This window comes from Patella vulgata, chromosome 2 (genome assembly GCF_932274485.2).
Source record: "Patella vulgata chromosome 2, xgPatVulg1.2, whole genome shotgun sequence".
Lineage (NCBI taxonomy): Eukaryota > Metazoa > Mollusca > Gastropoda > Patellidae > Patella > Patella vulgata.
Genome location: NC_065880.2, coordinates 74,875,051 through 74,890,961, shown reverse-complemented (window position 1 = coordinate 74,890,961; position 15,911 = coordinate 74,875,051). Strand labels below are relative to the sequence as shown.

The following is a 15,911-nucleotide window of genomic DNA, read 5'->3' as shown; positions in this document are numbered from 1 at the left end:
ATGTTGTGTCATAGCGCTTTTATGAATCTAAGTGTATCCTAGAACACAAAGGTGTATGTTTGATGTGATTTTAACCATGATAAAGACTGGAATTTAATCATTATTTTTTGATGAGCTTTTCGCGGAATTTTCATATTTTTCCTGTCTGTCTGACTGCATGCTGGTTGATCTACGTGCTAAATTTAGGGAGGTGTGACCGTGCAATCTGTAAAAGGGGTATATACTTTCTGAAATGATACATTTGTGAAACCAAAAATTGCTGTTGATGTCGAAGATTTTTAACAAGATTCGACACTAAATTTTAAAAAAAATGTAAATAGCTCAGCGACCGTTTAACGAGTTTGCTCCCTTCAGGAATTTGTAGGCCAGGCACTTGACTAGTATTGATGTTGATCTTAGTAGATAACTGCCATCATGCTGTAATAAAACTAAGCTCAGCTCAGCTACTCATACTTACGCGGCGCGAAAATCTGCCAAAACTCTAAAACTACAATGATGCAACGGATACGGATACGTGATACGGATGGAAAATAAATCCGCTTGCCAAAAGTCTCTAGTATCGTTGTAGAAACGTAGCCCTCGATAAAAAATATAGTTATTGCTTTCCATAGATCTACTATGTTATTCAGGGAGAAATGAAATAAAATAAAATGAAATGGGATTTAACGTCCTACTGTTTTGCTCCGAACTGGGCTAATGAAGACGGGCATACGCCATACAGCGTGCTATGAGGGACATTTTGCCCGGACAGCGGCACTACCGCCTACTCTTATATCGAATTCCAACTGTCAAGGGATCTTTTACATGCACCCCAGTGTATACAGGGACCTCGGTTTTTCGTCCCATCCGAACGACTAGATAGCTGTCCTTGCCAGAGGCCCTCCGGAAAATCTGGATGAACTTTTTCGCCCAATGCAGGGATCGAACACCCGACCGCCAGGCTAGCGTGCCAGCGTCTTACCCACTTAGCCACCGTGATCCCCTAGTAGAAAGTGATTAGATGGGAATGATGTAATGTTCTCAATGACAAGCCACAATCTCACTGTTTTGTATTGATTGTCTTCCTAGTGAAGACTATTAGGGCCAAATAAATAAAGAAAGAAATTTTAAGTACGTTCTAATAAGGAATGTTCCATGACATATCCCAAATAGCGTATTTCACCGGGAAATTTTAAAAAACCTTCTGAGGCAGTCCAACAAACCTTCGTTGCTATCCCCATCTTTAGGGCTGCCCGTCGTCTTGGTGGGAAATCCTGACAACATTGGTATTGTACATGGCTGGTGGAATTGGAACAAAGGCAATGGTTATTGATAACACTTTCCCTTATCGTTGGATTAACTAAAACCAGAGTCGCCTGTCCAACCTCGTGGGTTTTCTCCAGGACCTCCGGTTTCCTCCCACTGCTAAAGACCCCTATAACGCGCACGCGAATTATTAAAATAAAATTGAAATGACCTAGTTTGTGTCGAGTGGACGTTGTTTTCTCTGAAGGCCTTGAATTCTTCACACTGCTAACCCCTAAGTGCAAGCAAATTATTCAAATAATGTTGTAAAATATGTTAATCCGAATATGACCTAGTTTGTGTTTAGTGGGCGTTAACGCGTGCGTGTTAGATCATAAGGTCTTTGAGTCAAGTGTCGTGGTTTAGATCCCCACGGGTAAATTACAAGAAGTAGGGACACCTGTCCAACCTCGTCTACTTTCTCGGTGTTCTCCGGTTTCCCCCCACTGCCGAACGCCTTTAAGCGCAAGCAAATTATTGAAAGTGTCGAGTGAACGTTATCCCCACTTCCCCCCTCTCCCGCCCCTCTCTCTCTCTCTCTCTCTCTCTCGCTCTCTCTTATACTTTCAATGTATCAATACATATTACGTATAATACAAGTTTTTTTTTAATCACTTCATTTAGTCAGATCTTATAGATAGACTCAAAGTAAATGATCCGTCATTGAAACCAAAATTGGACAACATGACAGCCGACGAACAAAGAACGTTTATAAGGTAATTAACATCTCGGTGATTTTTTGTTATTTTTTAACTTTGCAAATTATAACCAATAATCCTGAACACCACACACCAATTCCTTAATCACAATGTTGAAGTGTTTAAGAGTTATAGTCTCATATAGTTCATGTATGTTCCAGATACAAAAAGAAATTCCATTTTTTTTTTTCTGGACGTTGGTATTTCCTTTGCAGAATTATAACAGAGCTGTAGATTAACCGTAAAAATGTATAGTCGAGACTTTGTTTATTATCGTAAGAACTTTAACAATGTTAATCGAGGTTACAGTATTATTGAAATGAAGATTCCTCGCCTCAGAATGAAGTAATTTGACTGAAATTTTCAGAATATTCCCTTTACATACATTATCTATTTTTAAATATCATAGTGCGAACTTTCAGTTCTTTATCTAATCTTCCATAATGCGTCTTTAAGCGGAATTTATATTTGTTTGGGTTTTATTTTTCAGGGATAATGTTTTAAAAGTGGACATATATTATCAGAAGTTGAATTATGAAACAATTTCAACAACACCTTCATACATGGTAAGACAAATGTTTAAAGGTGCACTATGTAAGGGCTAAATCTGCCTATTGCAGGCATGTTTTCTAACTTCAAATATTATATACATTAATATTTTGACGTATATTCACAGAGCAAGCCCATAATAAACTATCTAGGCCATAAGGTACGAGCTCCATGCACGCTAAATGGGATAAAGGGAAGTAACTCCAATAAACAACCCCGAAACTGGATTGAGACTAGTAATTCTGTCCCCTTTGAGAACCGCGTTAAATTCCTTTATTTGGAAGTTCTCCTTTATTTCTTACATTTTGTTTATTTCAGCTTGAAGATTTATTGTCGGATATTGGTGGACAGCTTGGTTTATTTTTAGGATTATCTGTCGTCACAATGATGGAATTCGTGGAGTTATTTGTGGACATATTTATAATCAGTATCTTTAAATGTTGTAATCCGGCCAGAAAAGTGGAATCCGACAAAAGTGCCTGGAAATAAAACTTGTACATTTTAAAAAAAAGTTTATTTAGAGAAATGAAAGGGGCGTGTTTTAAAACAAATAAGATGAAATGAAATAGGGTTTAACGCCCCTCTATTCTATATGTTTCAAAACGTAGTATCACCTGCTGTATGGGCCCAATTGTTATTGTCATGTTTTGTTATGTTACTATAATGGTGGTGGAGATGTAAAACTGAGATATCTTTTATACATTCACACGTTGAAATGTTATATGGTATTATATAGTCATCGCATCTGTCCGTCTGTCCATCGTTTATTGTACTCACTCTTCAGAGTTACGTTTTTGACCGTATATATCACAAAATATTCAGGTTCAGGTATCCTGCAATGTCCATTAAAGACGAGTTAAGGTGATCCCTATAAATTTCGAGAATTTTCTCAGAGGTGTTTTCAGAGTTATTGCCCCTGACTGATAGTTGATCAAACTATATTGCCGTACTCGTCCTCATATCCAGGGAGTATTTATCTATCGACCTGCACAAAAGTACAGAACTGTGGATTGATTAATTACATGTTAAACCCTAGAAAGTAGCTTTTCGGACCAGATTAATCAAAAATTAAGGAGTTGAACCCCTGACAGGCTTTACTTCCGGGTTCAAAGGAAGTCCTTAGAATCGCCCACTTACTGTGGCTTGAGTAAAAGATAGAAGTGGAACCATTTCTAGGGACCTTCATGCTAGCGAGTCAGCGCCTTACTCATTGGTTCATCGCTTACGCCATACAGTGTGCTGTGAGGGTAATATTGTCTGGACAGCGAATTTTTTCGAATTTGAACTGTTAAGTGATCTTTTATGCGCACGCTATTGTGTACACGGGACCTGCTTTGACTGCTTTTTGTTCCACCCGATCGACTAGACACCGTCCGTGCCAGGCCCGTGGTCCTGCACCACTGACAAGGGATAACCGCACCTGAAAACCCCGTTTCAGAAATGTAATGAAATGACATGGGGTTTAACGACCTACTGTTCTGCTCGGGCTGGGCCAATGAAGACGAGCATACGTCATACAGTGTTCTATGAGGAAAATTTTGCTGGACAGCGGCGCTGTTTAAATCGAATTCCAACTGCCATGGGATCCTTTACGAGCACGCCAAGCGTAAACCCAAGGTTGTTTAGTTATACGAATTAATTTCGGGGCCACTGTGGCTCAGTGAGTAAGACGGGAAGTCTCGGGTTTGCTCCCTTTGTTGGCCAAGAAAGTTCTTCAGGATATTCCGGCGTGGTCGACTCCTGTCAGTGATGCAGGACGGCGGGCCTGGCAAGGGCAGTGTCTAGTCGTTCGAATGGGACGAAAAACCGAGGTCCAGTGAAAACATTAGCGTGCACATAAAAGAACCCTTGACAGTTGGAATTCGAAATAAGAGTAAGCCATAGCATCGCTGTCCGGGCAAAAATTTCCTTCACAGCACACTACTTAGCGTATGCCCCTCCTTTATTAGCCAAGTGCAGAAAAGTAGGACGTTAGACCCCATTTGAATTCACGAATTAATGTATTGAAATTCACGGTCATTCATCAATTTTTAACAGAATTTTAAAAGAACGGACTACGCTTATGGTGGGCGTGGGTTTTGTTAACACACAACCTATATTTGTAAAAAGTAAGGCATTTTCAATATGTTGAAATTTGTAAATATTGTAGGTAGTAGATTTTATTCACAGCCAACCGATTTTGTAAAAGTAAGTCATTTTCAATCTGCTGAAATTTATAAATTAAATTGGATGCAATAGACTATGTATATACGTAAATTTACCTTTATATGTCTTAAAAGCCCGGACGACTACGCTATGAATGTTTGATTGGCAGTCAACCTATGTAAAAAGTTGAAATTTGTATACATGTATATGTAACCAGGTCTTATGCAAGTAAAAGACGAGGCAGTTTAAATCTTTATTATAAAAATACCCTATATGTATGTTCGTACGTAAAAACTGTTTTTACAGTATCTTAGATTAATGTCGGTAGTTTATGCGAAATTGATTTCGGGAGAAAGTATTACACATTGCATTGCATGTGAATATTAGAACCAATTTAAACAGGTCAACTATAATTTTAAACCTTAGCATGTTAAAGTAATGTTTGCTGCGCAATTTAGATTACAATATCAGAGGTCAATAGAATATATTTTATGTACGGATGAAATAGGTTATAAAATCAAGGTTATAAAATCAATATTTCAGACTTGTTGAAAAACATTTTATATTGGTTGTACACTAATGACATAGCCGAGGAGAGCAAGGTGTAAATTATACGGTTCTAGTTATTAAGTGCATACATTTGAATAGAGCAGTGTATGCATGTACTTCATCTTGCCAGTGGGAATTTTGAAGGGATTTAAAGTGGTGAACCCGGAGTGAAAAATGGATTTTTTTTTTTTTTTTTTTTTTTTTTGAGGCGGGAGAGGGTGGCCTTGACGAGAAACTTGAAAGATCAGACAGGATTTGGGGTTTTCTGGCATGTTTCCGGGTAAAACCACCGCCCTGTCGTTCAAGATCGGATAAACGGACCAATGGCGTGTTAAAATCAAAAGTTTATGATTAGTCCAAAATACCTTGCACCTGGTTTGGGAAGGCGAGACAATCTTTCTCTTGGAGGTACGGCGATGTTACAGGGTATGAATAGTTGCAAATAGCTTGGCCGACCAGTTGGGGCGGGGAGGGGTAAGGGCGATATAAAAACATACCCGGTTTTTGCAACACGACCCGTCCACATAAAATGTCGACTTGCGCGGAAGACTGGCCCACTTTTCCTCAGTTAATTTACTCAAAATTGTTCGACTTATTATAAAATATAGCTCCTTATAAAACTTATGTATCAAATGCATAAGAATATGTTCAAACTTATGCGTTTCTGGATGAAAAATCTTATAAACTGAGATTGAGAGTGAATTCTCAACTCAGTCCGAGAATGCCTTGTGAAACCGGGGCCTGGTTGGGTCGTGATGCTTACATCCCAATATTGGGTTCAGATAGTTTTGTAAGGGGAAACGGAGGGTACAGAATGGGAGTTGCGATATTGCCTTGCATTAAGAAATTATAGAATAAAAACGTGTCAATATTCGATTCCAATACGCTACACAAGCATCTTTGCCTTCAGCCGTATTTCAGGGATAGTATCAAATAACCCATTATGGTTGCCATTTCTATAATGTGAACTGCCCCTTGGCCATGAGGTCCCAACCCAATTTATATCCAAATTGGATACATAAATAAAAACACAGGTCTGCTTTTCCAATTTTTTATTCTTGGGGTCTCAATAAGGTTCTTTATTATCACAGGTATTCTAGAAATAGGAATTTGTTCTATTTCTGGTAATAAATAGATCTAACATCACACCGATAATCACTAGGATCCTGGTTACTCGAGATGATCGAAAACAAAACGATTAACCGTCTGGATCTTCGCGCCTATAGATAGTTAACAAAACAAATAAAAAAAAAGTGGAATAAATAACAGTGCTGCCGAGATATGTCAAGCAAACACTTTTATGAAGTATGCGCTTTTTGAATCTTAGCTTAGGATTTAAAATGGTGTTAGGGTCAAGAATTTAATCTAGCCATTTTTTGTTTTGTTTTGAGACCAGTGGATATTCGGATAATTCTGACACAGTCTATAAACACACATTATATACAAGTTCAAATACTGTAAATTCAAAATGACAGTAACAGGGTCAGGAATTTATTTTCCGCTTAGTTCTTTCTCACGTTTAATGACAGCTTCAACGCCCCGTCTCATTTCTTGTACAGCTTCGATCTCGGTTAGACCTAATCGACGTTTGTTAGAGATATCGTAAACACCGCCAACAGATTCAGTATGCTCACCGTGAATACCTGAAATTTCAATAAAATGACATTTAAAATACCGATACCGACAAACAAGAAACAAGGGCATTGCTACCGAGTTGCATGTTCCTGAAGCAAACGACTGCGAGTTTAACATCTAGACGTTGCTCGTTTACTTCAAAATTCCCGAATTTATAGCTATGTTATCTACAGACACGTGAGCAGTTGCGTCCAATCAGGTTGTGACATCGCGACCTCCACGGCAACCTTAACATTGAATGAACCTTGAACTTTGCAACTCGATTATCATAGGTAGACATTTTAGTCCTATTGTAGACGGTGAAGTTGAGTTTGACCATTTATTGGAATAAGGGTGGAAGTCTATCGATCCCGTTCGAAGACTCATAAGATATGAATATCTTTACATCAGTATGTATGTCCAACATTTCAAAATTTTACCGTTAGTGATTATGGATCTGTCTTGTAAACAATGAAAATGGCACAATGTTATAAACTTCCTAAAGTCTTCAACATAATGAACGACAGGTGGTATTGTAGAAAATTCAGAATCGTGAAAATAAAACGATACTAATCGAGTTCCGAAAAGGCTTTAAGAATAAGATACACTTAACCTCCAAATAAACCATGCTACTACATACCTCGGGCTTGGATGTGAAGACCATCGCAAAATTTCTTGAATTCTGGATCTGCAGCCAACTTGGGGATTTTAATATGTACAGAGGCTCGGAGGGTGGTGCCCAAGTTACTGGGGCAGAATGTAAGGTAACCAAGGTTATCCTTCTTGGCGAATTCAAGACCGCTTGTCTCCAGTTCTTTGATGGCCTGGAGAATAAAGAAAAACATTTAGAAAAATCTATAGCTCAATACAAGTTCATCAATAACAGTATTCTTTTTAGGCCAAACAGGCGTTATTAAAATTGACCAAGAAATTGAAACTGGGGAATTTATTTTCTTCCGAGAAATACTAAGACATTATTATTATTTATAGTGCGCCCTTTCATATAACATGTTCAGGGGCACTTTACAAAGTGACAATGTAAATTATACATAAAGATTATGGACATGTTAACGATTGTCAGTTAAAAGCCTGATTAAATAAATGTGTTTTAAGTTGGGGTTTTTTTTTTTTAAAAGAATATAGAGATGTACATCTTAAAAGTTTTTTTTTTAAAAGAATATAGAGATGTACAACATCTTAAACTAAAAATAGATTCCATAAAACAGGTGCTTGATAACTAAAAGAGCGCTGACCATAAAGAGACTAGTTGAACAGTTTTGGGCTTTAAAAGTAGTTTCTGATGTACGTAATGTTCGGCCGGCCAGGTGTATAAAGTTCTAAAAGATCTGAGAGGTAAACAAGAGCTAAATTATTTAAACATTTAAAAGTAATAAAATCTTAAAATCAATTCGATATTTAACAGGTAACCAGTGTAAATTATATAAAACATGAGTTATGTGGTCACATTTCTTAGTTAAGTAACAAGTCTAGCCGCAGTATTCTGTAATTTATCTGTAAGCTTTAAACTTTAAGGTAAACCAACTACCAACTAAAAGCCAACTACCAACTAAAAGTGAATTAAAGTGATCTAATCGAGAAGTGACCAGAGAATTAACAAGTGACTTAGCGGCCTCTGCAGTTAACAGATTTACGTATTTTACCTATATTTCTGATATTAAAATAGCACAATTTACATATATTATTTATTTGAGCTCCCATAAGCATAAAACTATTATGACTAAATGGATCCAATGAGACATTTGTTTTTCTAATCAAAATTTCAGAACGAACTGCTTTTAAGATTTAAAACATAACTGTCGATAGTCATTTTCAATTACAATTTACCGCAGACGCTCATTTATGTAACATTTTACTAAATATCAATCGCCCATCTTGAATTCAAACCGATTAATAAGCTGCCGGGAGCTGCGGGAGACTACCGTTTATATTTTGATCTGCGTACATGGTGGATTTAAGTTGTGGAAAACTTGTTATTTACAAAATGATGCACTGACTAATTTACTACTAGATTAACAATTCTGTTTATGTCAAGTCAGAGACACGATAATCAACACATTTTCAAAAACGGGTTCAAATGAAATCTGCAAGACCTGTACTCACCTTGACTAATCGGGTATAAACTTCACCTAAGTTGCCTCCCATTTGCATAGAGATAAATCGGAGATGATCCTCCTCGTTGACCCATACTAAGAATTTTTTATTGGTGGCAAAGTAGATACCTCGGCCTGTGGGCCAATCATTGTAGCCTCCAGCTTCCCTCAAGAATCTGAAATATAGGAATGTAAACTTTATAAACCACTTATGCTGTACACGACTATATTTTCAAAGATGGGCGAAGAACAGTGAGAATCCATGGGGTTCATCCTTTCACTGCCTATGGAGTTCAAAAGGTTAATTACAACTAGATGTCTACTCTTACTGGAACAGCCAGACCAAATAATTACCAACTAAACATTTGGGGAGGGGGAATTCTGATAAGGACATCTTAAATTATAATGCAAAACGTACCTATCACTATCGTTGAAGAGGAAATGATCCGCTGTGAGCTCAGCTTGTTTTTCTTTGGTCATACCCGTGAGTGGGCAGTATTCACCTTTCAAATCGCCGGTCAATTTCGCCAGACACTTAACCGTGTTCTTTTCCATTTCAACACGATCCTGAATATAACAAAGTTTTATAATCATGATATAATCATTTCAGGATGGTTTGGCTGAATGGCCGTCTTTACGAATTCGTTAATATATATATCATACTGGTACCGGTAATATTAAACGGTTGGTTCAGCAAGTATTGGTTTGATTTCATGGTTTTTCAGAGCGTGGTCTCCCCCCCCCCCCCGTTAGTGGTGCAGGGTGGGGCCTGGCATTGCCAAAGAAAAACGGCCAGTCGATCGGATTGGGACGCAATCCGAGGTCCCGTGTGTGTCCTGTGTACTCTAAAAAGATCTAGCAAAATCGTCCCCTCATAGCATTAAGCACACTACATAGACCGGATGGAGTGGAAAAGTTAAGTATGACGTAACGGACCAAACTTCATTTCTACTACCATTATTAATAAATGCGGTCTACTCACTTCCAGTGTAAGAACGGGTGGAAAGCCATAGCTGGCATGACTTCTGCCAACACGGACACGGGTAGACACAATCATGTCACCAGAGGGATCCAAATCACCGAAGTCAAGTTTAGAGGTATCACCGAAGTCTGGCTTGGGGTGGTTCAGTTCTGTGACGTTGTGGTAATCCTTGATGACGGGGTCGAGAACAGCAGCAAACGTGGTGTAAGCATCAGGGTCAGACGCATAGATTCCAACACCACTGTCTGGGTTCATGCATCCTGCAATGAAAAGGATAATATTATAAATTACAAACCTAACTTACAAAAGAAAAAAAGAGAGCCAAAACCGGCTGTGCGAGTTACCTTTTTACGGTTTTAGTCAGTAGACGTGCATTTTTCATTTGGCGAGGCGTACTTCACCGTTTGGTTGTTAATAATTATCCTCATTCAGGTCGACTTAGGCCTAGTTAAGCTTAATTACTAGCCTGCTAGTACTAGGCTACCATGTACTAGAAATTAGAATGGCTTGGGTGGGGCCTATAAAGACCTGGTTATATCAATATTATATAGGCCTAGCTGGGTGGGTACGACGGCAGTTACACTTTTCTAGCCTAGACATAACGATATCGAAATTAAGATATTTTCTAATTATATGAAAGAAACGGATTAAGGAGAAATCGTTAATATTATAGCCAAATTGACGGATAAGTAAAGGAGAAGAATCGTGTAGATCTAGGCCTAGATCTCTTCTCTACACTAGCCTAACTAAAACAGGCTACGCGGCATGCCCAACAATGTCGCCCAAACAATATAGGCTACAACAAAAGGCTCAATTCAAAATTATACGAAATTAAGTTCCATAGATCTCAGTAAGTCATAGCCACCACAATCGTCCTTTTAAAAAAAAAGAAGCAAACCTGAACGAATGCAATCGGCCAAAGTGCCACCAAATTTAGATTTCACATCCTTCAATTCTTTGAAAATTGATTCGGTAAGATTTTTCTTCAGCAACGACTTGCAGTCTGTTGCTCCTTGTAGTTTCTTCCACAATTCATCGATGGATAAATTTGAGGCCATGTTTAGATCGTTGTTCTAAGCTAATTTGTAATACCAAAACAACGCTGACAAGATGCAACACAACTGTTACTTCGTTCAAACTTCCAACCAATTTATAATAAAAAAACGTCACCAAGTGGCATGACGTCATACGTGTAGCAACCAATCAGATTTTGGATTAACGTTGCCTCAGAAGATTAGAAGCCAACGAACTAAGCGCCAAATTATTACTACTTGTTGCAAATCCGATTAACCTGCTAATGAACGGACAAACTAGGATTTGGTTTCATTTATATTTCATCTATGGAAATATATATTTGAAAGAATGTAAACAGTCTAATTTCTTAATAGATTGTCATTTAAAAAAATAAATAAATTGGAAGGCCTCAAATTTTAACTTGTGGTAGGCTACCATTTAAGTACATTCATGAAGTGTAGCCTATAAGGCCATTTACCTTGACCGATTGACCTTGGCCCATGTTCAAAAAAACATAGCAAAAGTTCGAAATTATATGACTTAAAACTAATCTGAAGATCATAGAAATAATCCATTATAGTCACCTGATTGGGTCACTAAGAGGGGATAAAGGTTATTAGTCTACGGTAGGGCCCTATAGACTATAGAGGCCAAAAACTAATAGCAAAATGATTATTTGCTAGATCGGTCATTTCAGTTGTAGATGGTCAGGAAGAGAAAAAAAAAGGTAAGTTGTGTTCTCGAATCAAATTGGATTGCCGGAGAAATAATTCAATTTTCTCGTTCATCCCTATTAATGTGGGGTCCTGATGTAGGCCTAGGTCGTAAGAAACTTGTCCAACTCGCCGATACTCTCTGGAGGCCTATCCTATACTCATAATTTCTAAAAAATCTCGATAGGTCACCACACCATTATAGCTTAGAAAGGTTTACAGGCCATGTGGGCCCGTCTACATCTTGCATGACAGCACCACCCATTCTATCGAGAGCTCATGGGTGTATAAATGTAGGCTACGGCACCCCATTATTCCAACACTTTTCTTGTAAAAGGACTTTACAAGAACACGACGACATCTAAATTTTCTCAGTTGGGGTCATATAAATGCGTCGTGGACAACCGCTTTTTACCACGAATGAACCCCACCGACTTCGGGATAGACATATCTGCGTTTGTATTTACTTTTAGAATATTGTATAGTCAAGAAAAATCTGTTTTACGTGGTCCAAGTCTAAATGCCTGACAAATGTCGAGACACGAAGAAAATTTGTAAATAAACATGCAAACACACCAGCCGGCCTTTTGCAATGAATGCCCGTCTAAATAGAGGATATTTGTCGTTTAAGAGTGAATAACATATTTTATTTCATTAAGCAAGAAAACTTATACTTTCACGAATGCGTAGCATGAGTGAAAATATAAACGTTTTCTTGCTTAGAGATGAAATAAAATATGTTATTCACGACCAAACGACAAATGTTCTATTTTATGATTTTACAATCATTTTAGGGAAAAACAAATAGCCAGTGGAATAACACTTTTATTTCACTGATAAAACGCGGTATTCCACTACTGATCATAATAAAATAGGTTATTTGGGTCGTGAACAATATTAATCGGGGATCTGCTGGCAGAATTCAGTCATTTATCCATATAAATTGAATATACAATATAAATATATCTATTGGTAGATTCTATTACTTTAAAATACCAGTATGCCAATTCCTTTCGAAATGTTCCGAATAATGCACTATCCACGAATATATTTCGCTGCTGTATGCGACATTGAAATCGGATTGAAAGGGATAGGCCTATGATTGAATAGAGGTTTTTATCTATTTTTATTTTGAGTGAAGGAGATTTGAACAAATCGATATCCAGTCTTCCATTTATCAATACATCGAATATTTTAACGATGTTGTCGGCTCGGTTTATTAATTTGTTGAGCTAAAGATGCACAGGTCTATTATGTGAAATAAAATTTTAACGTCTTACGGTTCTGCTCCGACTGGGCTATTGAAGACGGGCATACGACATGCAGTAGTACGAGGGAAATTTTGCCCGGACAGCGTCTGATGACCTACTCTTATAACGAATTCCAACTGTCAAGGGATCTTTTCGTGGATGCCAATGCGTACACATGACCACATGACCTCGGTTTTTCGCCCCCCCCCCCCCGACCCTGTCTTGCACCACCAACACGGGGAAAACCATGCCGGAAAATCTCGATTAACTTTCTCGGCCAACACATGATGTATTGATCAAAAACTGCAGTTGTAATCACTAAACTATTAAAAGTCTCGTTCTGAAATGCAACGACCACCATTAGCAACACAGTCCAGGTCGACATGGTTAGGCGAAACCCACACTCCACCCCGTTCGGGCTTTAGAGGGTAGGCCTACTGTAAATAGCGATCTGTAAATATCAAATCTGTGATAACTATTATCCTTTAGAAGATATGGTTTAAAACACCCAAGTCGAATAACTCCGTGAGAATTGTTACCGTAAGTTACCTAAATAATTTATTCTTGCAAATCGGATCAAGGGCAACAATTAAAGAATCAAATTTTCAAATGGGGTTATATACGTCCACTCGACACAAATCTAGGTAATTTGCATGGTTTAACTTTATTTCAATAATTCGCTTGCGCGTAGGTTCTTTAGCGGGGGGGGGGGGGGGGGTACCGGAGGACCCGAGGTTGAACAGGCGAACCTACTCCTTGTCGCGTACAGGTAGGCAATCGAAACCACGCCACTGATATACCATGTGATTTCACGCGTACGCGTTACCCCCAACCCATCCGTTTCCAAATAAAAGCCAACTACCATGTTAATTCAGGACTTTTACTGTGAACAATTCCCCCCCCCCCCCACCTTAGATCAGACACCTGTATCGCTGACAACCTTGGTTCTTTCTTGAAGGTTATTATATCTATAGTGTATTTCTGGTCTATAGTTTTATAAATTTACTAAGGCTGGTAATCATATAGCCAGTCAGTCACTATAACCTACTTGGCTACATGCCGATATAATTCGACGCTAGCATACAATGGACTTCATACATCGATAACAATACTTATTGTAAAATCAGCATTAACCAGAAATATGATATCTTGATTAACGGTGCCAAGTTTTCACGTAGTGTTCAAATGTTGTATATAATTATAAAGTCGGCTTTTCCTGGAAGACTATTTTTTAAAATTCTTATTCATTTTCTCACAATGTATCCCAATTAATCTGGGATTTATAATTTGTCTATGGACCGCGAACTACAAAAAGACTTGTTGGCATGCAGAACAGGATGGCAATGTTTCGTGGCGTAACCTTCACATATCCTTGTTTAATACAGGAAATGTACACTGAAGTTGGCCTATAGTACGTTAGTACATTACCGGCATACTATAAATAGATACCATATATTGCATAGCGAGGAAGGGCGTGTGTACAGCAGAAGATATTAACCAACTCGGGCTATTTATCCGATGTTAGTCTATGGCAGTCAGTTTAATGTGTAATTTCTTATCTTATGCGCCTTCATTGACTAAATTAACATGACGAGTCTAAATTTAACTTGGCGTAGCTAGTCTGTCGTAAATTAAGGGCACGATCAATAAATAAAGATCAGATTTGGAACATCTCTTGTTTCCTGACCTAAATATATCAGCGATTTGCGATATTCATTTCTCGGTGACCTAGAAAGACAATCCTTTCCTAGTCAATTCACATTGGTCACATTTTATCACGCACTGCCACAATCCACGTATACCTTACGCAATATTTAAATGTCCTGAACTTCCCATATAAATTCCTAGCGATTAATTGAAAACATTAACTAAAAAAAACAAAATGGCAAGAGAATAAAATTTAGCAATTCCAACATTTACTTTGTTCGGATTTCAGACTTGCAACAGTGTAGCGGGCAGTTTACAACGATAACCTTCTGGTGTCCTCTACGAGGTCCGCCAAGACAGTCGGCATATTAAATGACATGGCGCTCTACATCGACTGCATGATGATGCATGCATCGTAATGAAAACTGCAAACACGTGACGTGCAATATCGATTTCAAAATAAAAACACAGGACTCACCTGATCGGATACAATCAGCCAATGTTCCTTTAAATTTAGAAACCTTGTCCTTAGTAGCAGCGAATATTTCAGGAGTCAGATGTTTCTTCAATAAAGATTTAGAATCCTTAGCCGCGTTTATTTTTTCAAACAACTGATCGGCGTTCAAATTTTGTCCCTGTGCCATCTTGATAAATAACAAGCTATTAGGTATTACTGTGTCAGAAAATATCCTCGGCGTCTGCGATGAGAAGAAGAAACGATGTTGGTTTTATACGAGTTGCCTAGTGACAGCCACATGTGGACTCGTCCAACACGATTGGCTCGTGAATTGTTGAACGCTGATAGGTTCAAATCTGAGTTTTATCGACTCTTCGACAGCTAACTATTGTAAAAAAGGTTACGGTACTCTAAACTATGAATGAATAAAAATGTCCTTGATAACCTATATATTATTTGAACAAAATTTAATACATGCTGTATACACGCTATATATTCGGTAATTTAATATGCAATACAATTTTATATTTTTCAAAATTCCGAAAAGTTCCTAGTCCTTCGGAAAGAAATATAAACTGTTAGATCCAGGGAGAAAAGGCAAATAAATCATAAAGTGAATATCCAAAACAACCAATTACGATAGTATGAAACGCCGTTATAAAGGCAGACGCCCCTCTCGCATAATACACATGGGCCTATTTGACGTCCTAAACACGGAACTTGAAGACCTACGTACATTTAATCAACCATAGATAATGAAAATAACTACGGGTTAGTCTCAAAATAGTAAAGGAAACAGTGGCATTGTTTCAATCGCGATTAAGAGTAGTGTCCCCTGTCTAAACCCGTGGGTTTTCTCCCGGTACCCCGGCAAGCCAATGAAGAAAATGAAATCGCA

The 15,911-nt window shown here is 38.1% G+C and overlaps 2 protein-coding genes across 3 annotated transcripts in view; one reads left to right on the top strand and one right to left on the bottom strand.

Annotated features, from left to right (window-relative positions):
* Positions 1-5,211, top strand: part of LOC126811406 (amiloride-sensitive sodium channel subunit gamma) — a 29,724-nt gene extending 24,513 nt beyond the window's left edge. For both annotated transcript variants that reach the window (XM_050536996.2, XM_050536997.2), the window contains exons 11-13: positions 1,909-2,000; positions 2,473-2,548; positions 2,850-5,211. In XM_050536996.2, the coding sequence (XP_050392953.2) occupies positions 1,909-2,000; positions 2,473-2,548; positions 2,850-3,020 (339 nt within the window). In that variant the 3' untranslated portion in view covers positions 3,021-5,211. The remainder of the gene's footprint in view (positions 1-1,908; positions 2,001-2,472; positions 2,549-2,849) is intronic.
* Positions 5,212-6,262: 1,051 nt separating this feature from the next.
* On the bottom strand, positions 6,263-15,273 carry LOC126811419 (arginine kinase). The gene is made up of 6 exons (XM_050537024.2): positions 15,035-15,273; positions 9,933-10,192; positions 9,369-9,517; positions 8,961-9,126; positions 7,480-7,663; positions 6,263-6,868 (listed from the first exon to the last, which is right to left on the bottom strand). The coding sequence occupies exons 1-6, from the start codon at positions 15,198-15,200 to the stop codon at positions 6,717-6,719; spliced, it is 1,077 nt and encodes a 358-aa protein (XP_050392981.1). The 5' UTR covers positions 15,201-15,273; the 3' UTR covers positions 6,263-6,716.
* Between the last annotated feature and the right edge of the window lie 638 nt (positions 15,274-15,911).